The following is a 15721-nucleotide window of genomic DNA, read 5'->3' as shown; positions in this document are numbered from 1 at the left end:
TATGTACGAGGGTAGTGTGACATCAGTGAGGTCTGTGGTGAGAGTGACGGATGCGTTTAAGGTGGAGGTGGGATTACATCAAGGATCAGCTCTGAGCCCTTTCTTATTTGCAATGGTGATGGACAAGTTGACAGATGAGCTCAGGCAGGAGTCCCCGTGGAATATGATGTTTGCAGATGACATTGTGATTTGTGGTGAGAGTAGGGAACAGGTGGAGGAGACCCTAGAGAGGTGGAGATATGCTCTAGAGAGAAGAAGAATGAAGGTAGCAGGACTAAGACAGAATATATGTGTATGAATGAGAGGGAGGATAGAGGAATGGTGAGGATGTAGTTAGTAGAGGTGGCGAAGGTGGATGAGTTTAAATACTTGGGATTAACAGTTCAGAGTAATGGTGATTGTGGAAGAGAGGTGAAGAAGGGAGTACAGGCAGGATGGAGTGGGTGGAGAAGAGTGTCAGGAGTGATTTGTGACAGACGTGTATCAGTAAGAGTGAAAGGGAAGGTCTACAAGAGGGTAGTGAGACCAGCTATGTTATATGGGTTGGAGACAGTGGCATTGACAGAAAGGCAGGAGTCAGAGCTGGACGTGGCAGAGTTAAAGATGTTAAGATTTGCATTGTGTGTGACAAGGGTGGACAGGATTAGGAATAAGTATATTAGCGGGTCTGCCCAAGTTAGAAGGTTTGGAGACAAAGCCAGAGAGGCAAGATTACTTTGTTTTGGACATGTGCTGAGGAGGGATGCAGAGAATATTGGGAAAAAGATGCTAAGGATGAAGCTGCCAGGTAAAAGGAAAAGAGGAAGGCCTAAGATAAGATTTATGGATGTGGTGAGAGAGGACATGCAGGTGGTTGGTGTGACAGAGCAAGATGCAGAGGACAGGAAGAAATGGAAACAAATGATCCGCTGTGGTGACCCGTAATGGGAACAGCCGAAAGAAGAAGAAATCATTACTAATCCTTTAACAGTCTTAGTTGAAGTTTAAAACATTAAATATGGATAACTAATAACCTTTTCAAAACTGCTTAAAATATTTTATGAAATATTTAATACAGTAAAAATTATGGTAGATTACAAAATAATATTTAGAACTTAAGCAAGTGTCTTTCCTTGCATTAAATAACAGCATAGAATATTTCACAGTATTTCTTTCTACTGAATCACAGTAATGAAAAAATGCCATTAAACTTTTTATTTATTAAACAAACAAACAAACAAAAAAACTAATATGATAGTAAAAAAAAAAACATACAAGCAATCCAGGTGGGCCTTGGAGTCCTTTTTGTCCAGGCAGTCCAGTTTCTCCCTGTAATGCAGAATTAAGCAGTTCACAGTCAGTTCACTAAATATTACAATTCATAACTCAAGAAGTATCCACATTTTACAAACTGTAAAATTAAGCTAATATAGAATAACAATTTGTAAACTATACATTATGTGTAGTATGCATGGATCTCGATATACCAAGACCTTCCTTTACATAATTATTTTCTGACTTGTATTTTACGTTACTCCCATTCCCATATTACAAAATGTATGCTACTGTAAAGGTAATGCAGCAGTTTGCCAAGCTAATGAAAAAATATGCCACAGACACTTGCAAACAATGTGGAAAAAAAACAGACAATCCATACTTTTAGAGAAAAAGAACAAAAACATTCCAAATATATAAGCCTGAAAGCCAAAATATTTACAAAAGGCTGCATCAAAAGGCAGACAGACAGTCAAATAGATGGGAACAGAATCATAGATTTACTAAAGAAACGCATGAGAGATACATGACAGTTATCAGTCTGATGGACAGATCCACATATACATAGGACAAATAAACAGCAGGATAGGAATTAGTCATTAAATACAGACAAGATGGCATCTGTATGGAGTTGACGTCATATGTTTTTATTGTAGACCATCCCAGTAAAATTTATGTTCCCTAAAATGTGTTTTTTTCTTAAAAATAAACATGAACAATCTTTTTTTTCACAGGGACAAAGAAGAATAGATCAGTCATGTGAAACTTCCTTGTGAGTATGGATAAATCTATACCTTCATCTTCTTATCAGTCTGATAATGAAAGACTGTTTTTGCAGACATGCATGATTTTCATAAAGGTGCAGTTGACTGATACACAACTGAAGAAATAACTTCTTGTTGAACAATAAATATATTATGTGACTGCTGAATATCTATTAATTGAATAAATGCACAAGCAGCGAGCTATATGAGTACATCAAAAACTAAAAGTATACATTTAATTTGCAAACTCCTGAAAACTGCTTCTTTCTTCAATCATCTTCATTTTGTGTTTGCATGTATAAAAATGTGAGTCATAGAATCAGAATCCATATTGATAAAGAAAAGTGGAATAGCTGTAGTGTGCAGATTCAAACAGTATATAAAAATACTCACAAACATGGTTTTTACAGAAGTCTTAAAAAATCTGACAGGTTCAAATGGAAATTACTGGAAAGGCTCACCCAGATACTGCTACAGTTTGCAGTGAGGGAAAGGTTAGTTTGCTTTTTATTTGTTATCTTTTGTATTACTTTATTGCCTTTTTCTATTTTCTATACTGTGATTTTTTTCACACTGTGTTTTACTTGTATTCTGCTTTTAACTGCATACTAAAACTTGAAAAGAGACCACAGCTCTGTCTTTTGTGAGTCAGACAGAAATTAGAAGAGGTCAATTAAGGAGTCACACATAAGTTACAACAGGTCAGCTAAGGTTAATCATCTGTGAACTGAGGGGGTGGAGCTAGGAACTAAACCTTCTACTTAAGGGGTAAAATAAAACATTTTAGAGGTTTACTGGAGAGGCTCACCCAGATCCTGCTAAAATTTGCTGTGAGGGGAAGGTTAGTTTGCTTTTTATTTGTTGTATTTTGTATTACTTTATTGCCTTTTTCTATTTTGTATACTGTGATTTGTTTTTTTTTACAATGTGTTTTACTTGTATTCTGCTTTTAACTGCATACTAAAACTTGAAAAGAGACCACAGTTCTGTCTCTTGTGAGTCAGACAGAAATTAGAAGAGTTCAATTAAGTAGTCAGTCACACAAGTTACAACAGGTCAGCTAAGGTTAATCATCTGTGAACTGAGGGGGTGGAGCTAGGAACAAAACCTTCTATTTAAAGGGTAAAATAAAACATTTCAGAGCTTTACTGGAAAGGTTCACCCAGATTCGGCTACAATTTGCTGTGACGGAAAGGCTAGTTTGCTTTTTATTTGTTGTGTTTTATAGGTTCATAGATGTGTACTAAACTAATGGCCCTGGAGCCTTTATAAGCCTAGCTCATAGGATTACCCTGGTATCATGCCACCCGACCTTAGTTCCCAGTGCCTCTCTCAAGTAGAGCCACTGGAGCGATCCCCGGGGTGAATTTTCTATTTCCCATCCACTCATCAAGATTTCTCTTGAAGAGGGCCAGTGAGGCACTTCGTTTCACATGTATGGGAAGTCTATTCCATAGCATGGGCAGTCTCTGGGTTATGAACCTGTCCCTCCAGCTTGTTCTGTTGATTGTGGTAATGAGGTTGAGGTCTCTGGAACATGTAGTGTGGAGGGATTGGGATTTCTTTAGATGTAGTATTTCTAACAGAGCTGGGTCAGACATGGCTTTGTAAGTCAAGCAGAGATTGCCTCTAAGTAGGCGATATGAGACAGAGAATAGTTGGAGTATTTTGAGTCTGTCCATATAGGACAAGTGTTTAAGGCCTAAGATCCTCTTTGTGAGGTATTTTTGCGGCCTCTTCAGTTGTTTTAGGTGTCTAGTCAGGTACATGCCAAATTGGGCATTGTACTTGATGACTGACCTAAAGAGGGAAGAGTAGAGGGAGGCAATGACCTCTTTCTTCCTGGATGCAAAACCCTTAGTAATGAAATGTGCCACATAGAAGGACTTTCTGATCACAGTGGCAATGTGGTGGTCAAAAGAGAGGTTGCAGCCAATCTGTGTTCCCAGCTCTCTTATGACGCCTTCTGTGTTCAGTAGACTACCATCGATGTGGTAATTTATGGGAACCATTTTTTTCCCAAAGGGGATGATGACACATTTTTTGGTATTGAGCTTAAGGCCATGGTTCTGACTCCAGTTACTGCTCTCAATGAGACCTTTCTGTAGGATGTCAACATCAATTGGGGAGTTCATTATGGCTCCCAACTTGCAATCGTCTGCGAACTTTGTCAGCCAGAGTCCCTTTGTGTTGGCCTGATCTTCAGAGAAGTAGGTACCAAACAGGAGAGGACCCAGGAGCGAACCCTGTGAGACTCCACTCATTACTGGTAGACAGTCTGTGAGCCACTTTACAACCCACCTAGAGATATAGGGGTTAATGCCTAGCTCAGTGAGTTTTTTTATATTTCCTGAGTGAGGAATGGTATCAAAGGCCTTGGCCACATCAAGGTAGGCTGTATGAACCACCTTGCCTTCATCCACAGCTCTGGTGACTGACTCAGCGACGTTGACCAGGTTGAGCAGAGGCATGATCTGCCCATCACAAAACCAAACTGCATGGGATCCAGAGTTTGGAGGTTCCCTATATGTTGGTTTATTAGGTCCATGATGATGCATTCCATAGTTTTGCATATCAGACTTTTCAGGTTAATGGGGTGATAGTTCCCAGGGTCTGTAGTCACTCCTCCTTTGTGGAGAGGGATGACTGTATCAGTGCACCATTCGGTAGGGACAAAGCCTGAGGTGAGGCTGTGACTGAACAGGGCACACAGGTGAGGTGCCAGTTCACTCTGTAATTCATGTAGAACACAGCCAGGGATATTGTCAGGTCCCATAGAAGCTGTATTCTTGGCAGTGGACAGTGCTGTTGTAACTTGTGCAGCAGTAATACTGGGTGCCTGGCAATCTACTGGTATTTTTTTTGGTCCTTTGGTGGAGGAGAGAGGGGTAAAGTTGGCACTGAATCTGTCGTCCAGTATAATGGCAATATCTGTTGGCTCGGTATAGGAGGTGCCATTGTGCAACAGCTGTGAGCAAATCTGGGTATTTCCGTGGAGATTCTTTACATAACTATAGAAGGCCTTGTGACTGCCTTTACTAGTAATCTGCTGCAATTCTGTTTTCATAGCTAGCTTTAGAGTATTTGAGTAGGGATCTCAACTTTTTGTTAAGGCTGATAAGGGAGTTTTTCCAGTGTTGGGACTTCACCTTATTTCTCTTCAGTTTACTCCTTCTGTTGTAGTGTTTGTTTATGGCAGGGGACCACTAGATTGGCTTCCTTTTTTTGAAAAAGCGCGTCTTGGTTCTGTTGGGTATGGCGAAATTCATGCATTTGTGTACGTGTTCGTACAGGGCATTAGTGCATGATTCGGCGGTCATGCAGCTTTTCTCCAGTTTTGTATAACTTTACTGACTTTTTCTATTTTGTATATTGTGATTTGTTTTTTTTTTACACTGGGTTTTATTTGTATTCTGCTTTTTAACTGCATACTAAAACTTGATAAGAGACCACAGCTCTGTCTCTTGTGAGTCAGACAGAAATTAGAAGAGGTCAATTAAGGAGTGACACATAAGTTACAACAGGTCAACGAAGCTTAATCATCTGTGAACTGAGGGGGTGGAGCTGGGAACTAAACCCTCTTTTTAAGGGGCAAAATAAAACATTTCAAAGTGTTACTAGAAAGGCTCACCCAGATTCTGCTACACTTTGCTGTGAGGGAACAGTTAGTTTGCTTTTTATTTGTTGTGTTTTATAGGTTCATAGATGTGTACTAGGCTAATGGCCCTGGAGCCTTTACAAGTCTAGCCCATAGGATTACCCTGGCATCTTGCCACTTGACTTAAGTTCCCAGTGCCTCTCTCAAGTAGAGCCACTGGAGTGATCCCCGAGGTGAATTTTCTATTTCCCATCCACTCATCAAGATTTCGTTTGAAGAGGGCCAGTAAGGCACTCAGTTTGACATGCATGGGAAGTCTATTCCATAGCATGGGCAGTCTCTGGGTTATGAACCTGTCCCGCCAGCTTGTTCTGTTGATTGTGGTAATGAGGCTGAGGTCTCTAGAACGTGTAGTGCGGAGGGATTGGGATTTCTTTAGATGTAGCATTTCTAACAGAGCTGGGTCAGACATGGCTTTGTAAGTCAAGCAGAGATCGCCTCTAAGTAGGCGATATGAGACAGAGAATAGTTGGAGTTTTTTTAGTCTGTCCATATAGGACAAGTGTTTAAGGCCTAAGAGCCTCGTTGTGAGGTATTTTTGCGGCCTCTCCAGTTGTTTTAGGTATCTAGTGAGGTACATGCCAAATGGGGCATTGTACTCGATGACTGACCTAATGAGGGAAGAGTAGAGGGAGACAAGGACCTCTTTCTTCCTGGATGCAAAACCCTTAGTAATGACATGTGCAACATAGAAGGACTTTCTGACCACAGTGGCAATGTGGTGGTCAAAAGAGAGGTTGCTGCCAACCTGTGTTCCCAGATCTCTTATGACTCCTTCTGTGTTCAGTGGACTACAATTGATGTGGTAATTCATGGGAACCATTTTTTTCTCAAAGGAGATGACACATTTTTGGCACTGAGCTTAAGGCCATGGTTCTGACTCCAGTTACTGCTCTCAAGTGAGACCTTTCTGTAGGATGTCAACATCACTTGGGGAGTTAATTATGGCTCCCAACTTGCAATCGTCTGCGAACTTTGCCAGCCAGAGTCCCTTTGTGTTGGCCTGAACTTCAGAGAAGTAGGTACCAAACAGGAGAGGACCCAAGAGCGAACCCTGTGGGACTCCACTCGTTACTGGTTGACAGTCTGACTTGGAGTCAGCTACTTTCACACTGTGAGTTCTATCTGTGAGCCACTTTGCACCCCACCTAGTGATATAGGGGTTGATGCCTAGCTTAGTGAGTTTTTCTATGATTCCTGAGTGGGGAATGGTATCAAAGGCCTTGGCCAGCTCGGGTCTATATCAGATTATCGAAGTTTTACTACTTCGAATCACTAAACATTGAACCTTTGTGATCGAAGTAGTAAAACCTTGAAATCCGATATAAACATTTAAAAAAAAAAAGAGAGAGTGTAGGCGGGGGGCAAGCCTCCCTGCACCCCCCCCACTACTAAAATATACCAACTCCGAGATCGCACTTCAGTGCAATACAGTGTGGAAATGGAAGATTTCCATTTCCTACACTATAGCGCGGTCTCACAGTCGGTATATTTAAGTAGCTGGGGGGGCAGCCCCCCATGTGGCGGGTGCAAGGGGGCTTGCCCCCCTGTCCACCATTTTTTTTGTGGTTTTTAAAATGTTTTTAGTGGATTTTGAGGTTTTACTACTTCCATCACTAAGGTTCGATGTTTATTGATTCGAAGTAGTAAAACTTTGATAACCTGATGTAGACCTGCCAGATCAAGGTAGGCTGTATGAACCACCTTGCTTTCATCCACAGCTCTGGTGACTGACTCAACAAAGTCGACCAGGTTGAGCAGGCATGATCTGCCCTTCACAAAACCAAACTGTGTGGGATCCAGAGTTTGGAGGTTCCCTATATATTTGTTTATTAGGTCCATGATGATGCATTCCATAGCCTTGCATATCAGACTTGTCAGGCTAATGGGGTGATAGTTCCCAGGGTCTGTAGTCACTCCTCCTTTCTGGAGAGGGATGACTGTAGCAGTGCACCATTCGGTAGGAACAAAGCCTGAGGTGAGGCTTTGAATGAACAGGGCACACAGATAAGGTGCCAGTTCACTCTGTAGTTCATGTAGAACACAGCCAGGTATATTGTCAGGTCCCATAGAAGCTGTATTCTTGGCCTTGGACAGAGCTGTTGTAACTTGTGCAGCAGTAATACTGGGTGCCTGGCAATCTACTGGTATTTTGATTGGTCCTTTTGTGGGGGAAAGAGGGGGAAAGATGGCACTGAATCTGTCGGCCAGTATATTGGCAATATCTTTTGGCTCGGTATAAAAGGTGCCATTGTACAACAGCTGCAAGCAAATCTGGGTATTGTCGTGGAGATTCTTTACATAACTATAGAAGGCCTTCTGGTTGTCTTTACTATCAGCTGCAATTCTGTTGTCATAGCCAGCTTTAGAGGATTTGATGAGGGATCTCAACTTTTTGTTGAGGCTGATAAGGGAGTTTTTCCAGTCTTGGGACTTCACCTTATTTCTCTTCAGTTTCCTCCTTCTGTTGTAGAGTTTATTTATGGCAGGGGACCACCAGATTGGCTTTCTTTTTTTGGAGGAGAGCGTCTTGGTTCTATTGGGTATGGTGAGATCCATGCATTTGGTACGTGTGCGTACAGGGCATTAGTGTGTGATTCGGCGGTCATGCAGCTGTTCTCCAATTTTGTATTACTTTATTGCCTTTTTCTATTTTGTACACTGTGATTTGTTTTTTGTTTTTTGTACACTGTGTTTTACTTGTATTCTGCTTTTAACTGCATACTAAAACTTGAAAAGAGACCACAGCTCTGTCTCTTGTGAGTCAGACAGAAATTAGAAGAGGTCAATTAAGGAGTCACAAATAAGTTACAACAGGTCAGCTAAGGTTAATCATCTGTGAACTGAGGGGGTGGCACTTGGAACTAAACCTTCTATTTAAGAGGTAAAATAAAACATTTGAGAGCTTTACTGGAAAGGCTCACCCAGATTCTGCTACAGTTTGCTGTGAGGGAAAGGTTAGTTTGCTTTTTATTTGCTGTGTTTTGCATTACTTTATTGCCTTTTACTATTTTGTATACTGCAATTTGTTTTTTTTACACTGTGTTTTACTTGTATTCTGCTTTTAACTTCATACTAAACCTTGAAAAGAGACCACAGCTCTGTCTCTTGTGAGTCAGACAGAAATTAGAAGTAGTCAGTTAAGGAGTCACATATAACTTACAACAGGTCAGCTAAGGTTAATCATCTTTGAACTGAGGGGGTGGAGCCAAGAACTAAACCTTCTATTTAAGGGGTAAAATAAAACATTTCAGAGCTTTACTGGAAAGGCTCAGCCAGATTCTACTACAGTTTGCTGTGAGGGAAAAAACAAGTTATGTACTTACCATAATGCTCCATGTGAGTTGTTCATCTCGCCTTCATTCTTTACTGATGGGTTCGGAGCCGATCCCTCGGCTCCAAGTTGGCCAACTGCAAAGCTCGAGGTCTTCAAATAGCTCAAGGCCAAGTCCCTATCCCATGATGCACCTAGAGTTACCCCAGATCTTGTTTGCTGCGTATAATACCATATGTCATTCTTTCACTCCCAAGAAAAGGTATAGAATGATTAAGCCACCAGGATGGATCCAGCATTAACAACTGACATGGAACGTTATGGTAAGTACATAACTTCTTTATGTGAAGTTGTTCTATCTCGCCATTCATTCTTTACTGATGGGTAGCATCCCAAGCACCATCAACCTCTGGTGGCTCACGGGAGTATATTTCTCAGGAATGTGGATCCAAAGGAGGCCCTGTCCCTGGAGGCCTTGTCAACTTTGTAATGAGTGGTAAAGGTATGAGGTTTTGACCAAGTGGCTGCTGCACAAATGTTATCAATACGAAGTCTGGCAGAAAAAGGAGAGGATGTAGAAACAGCTCTGGTTGTTTGAGCCTTAATTTTATGCTGTAAAGGCATGTTAGCAGCTGAATAAGCAAAGGTGATACAATCAGATACCCATTTAGAAAGAGTTGTTTTAGCCACTGGTCTACCCTTCCTGGAGTCTGAAAATGAAACAAAAAGCTGGCCTGATTTCCTGACATATTTTGTTCTATCCAAATAAAATTTGAGCTGTCTGTGAACATCAGGTTTGTGCAGCATGTACTCTAAATTGTTTGAATGGTTGGGAAAGAAGACTGGCAAATCAATAATTTGGTTGAGATTAGTTTCAGTGCAAACTTTGGGCAAGAAGGAGGGGTTTATTCTAAGTGTGACTCTGTCAGAATGGAATATCAAATAAGGAGGCTTGATAAACAAAGCCTTAAGCTCTGACACTCTGTGAGCAGAAGTAATAGCTACTAAAAAGATGGTTTTCCATGACAAAAATTTGAGGTCACATGAGAAAGCTGGTTCAAATGGTGGACAAATTATGCGGGAAAGCATAAAATTTAGATTCCATGGAGAACAGGGAGATTTCACAGGTGGTCTAATATGAAAGGTCCCTTTGAGAAAGGCTTTTGATAACTTGTGTGACATAATATTCAGTCCTTCGAAACTAATATGATAACTAGAAATGGCAGCCAGTTGAACACGAACTGTTGCTGCAGCTCCTTTGCTGAAAATCATAGTGAAGAACTCTAAAATGGAGGCCATGGGGGCTTGGTAAGGATTAATATTGTTTTTAGAGGCTCATATAGAAAATTTTTTCCATTTGCTAAGATATAGTTTTCTCATAAAAGATTTATGAGAGGATAAGAAAATTTGCTTTGTCTCATTGGAAAGGTTATGGAACCTGGCTATGATGGGAATTGAAGCAGCCAAGCTGTCAGCTTCAGGGACTGCAGAGAGGGATGAAGTTCCCCTGACAAGTGCATCAGGAGGTCTGGAACTGGGTCCAGAATCCAAGGGTCCTCCAAAAGACGTCGAAGGAAGGGGAACCAAATCTAATGAGGCCAATGAGGGGCTATTAGAATGATGGTCCTTCCCAGGGTTTTTGCTTTCTGTAGAACCTTGGGTATCAACGGAATTGGTGGAAAAGCATAGAAGATACTTGGAGACCAATCGTGTACGAGTGCGTCCCTTGGGGCTTCTCCCAGAGGGGGAATCAGGGCAAAGTAGCTTCTGCATTTCGTGTTTATGTGACTGGCAAAAAGGTCGCAGCAAGGCTGGCCCCATCTGCAGAATATCCTGCCCGCTATTTCTTTCTTGAGGGACCACTCGTGGGGCAACAAAATTGCTCTGCTCAGCTTGTCTGCTATCACTTTGGATTTCCCCGGAATGTGCATTGCCAACAGAAAGTGTTGGGTTGAAACAGCCCACTGCCATACTCTGAGAGCCTCGTGACAAAGGGGGTAAGACCTGGTTCCTCCTTGTTTGTTCAAATACCAGACCACTGACATGTTGTCTGTCTGAATCGCAATCATACCCAGAGGAAGAAAGTCCTGAAAGTACTGCAACACCAAAAGTACTGCTCTCATCTCTAGGACACTGATATGTAGATGTGTCTCTTGATCGGTCCATGTGCCTTGGGCTGTCTTTCCCTAAAAATGTCCCCGCCGCCCTATGAGGGAAGCATCCATAGTCACCGTGGCTGCTGGACGGGGTAGCAGAAATGGGCGTCCTATCGTGACATGAAATGAGGTTGACCACCACTGAAGATCCTTTTTGCAGGAATTTGTGATCATTATCACGTGAGACATGGGAAGCTCTTCGTAAGACCATTGAGTGAACAACAGCCCCTGCAGTATCCACATGTGCATATGACCTAGTGGTATGGCTAGAATTTCTGCTGCCATCAGGCCTAACAATTTTAGAACTTCTGATGCAGGAGCTTTGTCTTTGGATATCAGAATGCTGACATGCTGTCAAAGAAGAAAGACTCTTTCTATTGGAAGTCTTAGTGTGGTGGTGGTGGTGTCCAGTTCTGCTTCTATAAAAATGATATGCTGCGATGGCGACAAGGCAGATTTTTCTGAGTTGATTGTAATGCCCAGTTGATTGCAGAGTGACAGAGTAGACTCCCTGGCCTGAATGAGTTGATGCCTGGTGGTGGCGGTAAGGAGCCAATCATCTACGTACGGAAACACCTGGAATCCTTAATGTCTCAGGTGAGCCGTGACCACTGCCATGCATTTGTTGAACACTCTGGGGGCTGTAATGAGGCTAAAGGGCAGGGCTCGAAACTGGTAATGACTGGCTCCCAGCCAGAAGCGCATATGATCCCTGGATGGCCTGGCCATTTTTATGTGGTAATACGCATCCTTGAGATCTATCGAGCACATCCAATTGTCTTTCCCTAAGAAGGGAAGTATAGACTGAAGCATGACCATCAAGAACTTATCTTTTTTTACAGATTTGTTCAGTTTGCTGAGGGTTGGGAGGGTGGCCTAATGGTTAAGGTGTTTGCCTTACAAACACAAAGTGCAGGGTTTGAGTCTCACAAGAGATAATTGGCTAGGCTTACAATGGCTCGCAATGGCACTTAGCCTAGTGCTAACCTATGAATCTATGAGTCCAATATGGGTCTCCAGTCCCCCATCTTTTTTGGAACTAAAAAGAATCTTGAGTAAGTTCCGGATCCTGTCTGGTCTGCTGGGACTGGTTGGATGACTCTTTTTCTTAGCAACATTTGGACCACTATTGTTGCTTGTTCCCTGTAACTGGGTGGAACGCCCGGGATTTTTTCTTGTGGGTGGAGGGGGTGTGGTGAATGGAATGAAGTATCCTTTGGAAATGATACTTTGTATCCAGCTGTCTTTTGTTATTTTGAGCCAGGCGTCTGGGTACAAAGATAAGTGACCCCCAACTGCCTCCAGAGCAAGACAGTTGGGCCTCCTTTCAGGAGTGCTGATAGGGCTTCTCAGAGAAGTGATCTCTGTCACCCTGGTGTTGCGGACCCCCTCTGCCGCAAGGGAGGCATCTTCCATTACTGCCCCCTCCTCTGCCTCTGGAGGGGGGCTCACCATGTGTATCCTGAAAGGCTCCTTGGGCTTTTCGGAACCACATTTTTCCTCCCCTTTGACCCTTAGGGTAGGGTCTAGTAGGGGTGGAAAAACAGACCCAGACAGCAGACAGAGTCTTTCCATCCTGCTCGCACCTGGGTAAGGTGTCCTTCACTTTAGGCCCGAAAAGGGATGAGCCATCAAAGGGGGTATTCACAAAGGATGACTTGAAGGGCTCCGCAAAGGAACACAAGTGCATCCAAGAGTGTCTCCTAAGAGCAACTCCTGTACCTGCTGCCCTACTCGTTCCATCAGCTGCATATGAAATAAGGTGCATGGATGAGTTTACTATAGAATTGAGGATAGCAAGTTGGGCGGCAACTTCGTCGATAGCTCCTGCAGCTACTGTACCCTGAAGAGTATCTCCTAGCTCTTTAAGGAGATCTCTTTGTAACCTGGTAAAATGGGTTAAATAGTTGAGTGTACGAAGGGCAAAATTCGATGAACTAAACATGTGCTTCCCATATCTATCTATGATCCTGGAGTCTCTGTTAGGAGGATGGACAGACGAGGAAGTTTCAGACATTTCCTTTTTGGTGGCTGCCGCCACCACCATGGCATCAACTGGCACATCTTTTGTCAGGAAAGAGTTGTCAAGGGGGAAGAAATGAACTTATTAGGTCTCCTAGGGACAGGCTCCATAGTATCCGAAGACTCCCACTCCCTTCGTGAGACCAGCTGCATAAGCTCATCAAAGGGCAGAGACATCCAATAGGTGGAGGGCTGAGACCCGAAAGCCTTCAAGAGAACTGAATCATCCTCAGTAGGTCCTTTGGACTGCCAGTCACACCTCTGCCGCAGGATTTCAAGTATCTCAGTGAATGAGATATCTTCAGAGGGGGACCATGGGGACCCTTCTGACTCATCCAAGTCAGTATCAGATTTTAAAGACTCCTAGGGGGAGTCTAGATGTTTCCTCAAACAATCTCTTCCTGGGAAGAGCAAGGGCCACCCAATGGGGCTTCTTGAGTCTCTGGGTCTCTATGCTTAGTCAGGATGTGTGAGGCAGAAGCAGACACAGGAGATTTAGGGGAGGAGGAAGCCAGACCTGAGGTCGAGGATATCTTAGGAGACATGACTCTCCTCATGGCACTGAAAGCACCCCTGCTCCGATGCAAGGGAACCAATGGATACGAGGAAACCATCGATACCCTCAGCACCGGGACAGTGGGCTCCGAACCAGATGTAAGAGCTGAGCTCATCTGCGCCGAAGCCCCGAGAGGCAAGTCAGTCCAACTGTCCTCCCTGGACCTGACCAGAGAATGCGAGCTCCTAGAGTCCTTAATCAACACCGAGGATATCAGAGTGAATGGAGACGAAGACACTGGAGCAGGTGTCGGCTCCGAGGGTTCCACGATCAACAGGTCTGACTCCTCTGGCTCTGAAGGACCAGCATGGCTCAGAGGAGGAACAGTTTGAGCTGTTTTAAGGGTCTTCAGCTCTGAAGCCATTTGGGTCAAAGCCGATAAAAAGTTTTGCTAAGGCCGGTGCCAATAACAGCTTCTGCACCACATGATCCAGATCTGGAAGGCTGATAGAGGACCGAGATGAGCGCACCGAATGTGGTACCGACTGTAATAATGGACTCTTAGGAGTTTTGCATACCGGTTACAAGACTGGGGACCGGCTCTGGAAGGAAAAGGCTGTTGGTTCCGATGGCAGTGGAGCCGAAGTCGAAGATTTTTTTTATTTCTTTGAGTCAGACGTTTAGAAGACTTTGAGGACTTGCTGGATCCATCTTGGTCTCTTGGTCAGCCATTGTAATCCCAAAGAGAAAATTACTGTCACCACAAAAAAATTCTAAAAGTAATTATCAATAACAGCCTTAAATAAAAGCAGGCTGAGTCACACACACACACACAGTAATGCTAATGCAAATATAACAGTGACAGGAAAGGTAAATTACTGTCAACACAAACTGTCTAAAACACACTATATGAGCAGTCTTTACAAAGAACAAGAGGATAACTGCTATAAGACACAACACACTTGTCTAAATATTCTAAAGAATAGCTAAATCAGACAAATTTACTGTTAGCTACCAAAAACTTCAGCAGTAATTATTAAATTCAAGCCTTTTCTAAAAAAAATTAAGGCTAAACACACCACACAGCTAATGACTATAAACTATTTAACTATTTATTATAAAATGTGACAAAAGGTCACTGACTAAACACACTTTAGTAATTAGAAAGGGTTTTTAAACTAGGCCTAAAACAAGAGGTCAACTAGAAATTTAAAGCACACTAAGGGAAGGGAATAAAATGTAGGTAAACACACCAAAAATCTGTTAAGAGCTTTATAAAATTATTTAAACTATCTAACTATATAAATGTAAGTAAGTAACTAAGTAGAAAAACAGTTTACTGGCCTGAGCTAATGCAAAACCTCCGATCTGTTGCAGTGGCACACTAGATCTGAGGTAACTCTAGGTGCATTATGGGATAGGGACTTAGCCTCAAGCTATTTGAAGACCTTAAGCTTTGCAATTGGCCGACTCGGAGCTGAGGGAGCAGCTCCGAACCCATCAGTAAAGAATGAATGTCGAGATAGAACAACTTCACATGGTTAGTTTGCTTTTTATTTGTTGTGTTTTGTATTACTTTATTGCCTTTTTCTGTTTTGTATACTGTGATTTGTTTTTTTTTTACACTGTGTTTTACTTGTATTCTGCTTTTAACTGCATATTAAACTTGAAAAGAGACCACAGCTCTGTCTATTGTGAGTCAGACAGAAATTTTCCCACCCTCCCTCCTGGTTACTGTTGTGTTCTTAAACACCACTGTCTTTCTAGTTGCCTGCCCTTTATGTTAATTTGACCATATATCTCACTTCCTCTCTGCTTTTACTGGCTGGTTTGAGTAAGCACACAGTTATCATTTTGTAAAATCACTCCCCTTCAACTATTTAAATTTATTGGCCATCCAAGTGTATTCCATAGTACCAAAATACAAAAGTGACCACCCCCTTTCAATCTATCTTGCTGTTTTAAAAATAGTGACTCTCTACTAAAACTTAACTTTTAGACAGGTAAAACTTAAGTTACCTACTTTCACATCTAACTCCTCTAGTGCACACTGCAGTGCTTAGGATAAACCATTTTTTCATCTTACCTTTAAGCATC

At 42.4% G+C, this 15721-nt stretch overlaps 1 protein-coding gene across 1 annotated transcript in view; it reads right to left on the bottom strand.

The window, feature by feature from the left end:
- The window catches only part of COL21A1 (collagen type XXI alpha 1 chain), a 4597064-nt gene that overhangs the window by 1039136 nt on the left and 3542207 nt on the right, over positions 1 to 15721 (bottom strand). Inside the window, exon 19 of the mRNA XM_044063368.1 lies at positions 1255 to 1308. Within this exon, the coding sequence (XP_043919303.1) occupies positions 1255 to 1308 (54 nt within the window). The remainder of the gene's footprint in view (positions 1 to 1254; positions 1309 to 15721) is intronic.

This window comes from Protopterus annectens, chromosome 2.part1, assembly GCF_019279795.1.
Source record: "Protopterus annectens isolate FY-2018-M chromosome 2.part1, PAN1.0, whole genome shotgun sequence".
Classification (NCBI taxonomy): domain Eukaryota; kingdom Metazoa; phylum Chordata; order Ceratodontiformes; family Protopteridae; genus Protopterus; species Protopterus annectens.
The sequence above is the reverse complement of the archived record's forward strand: the minus strand, read 5'-3'. Positions and strand labels throughout refer to the sequence as shown.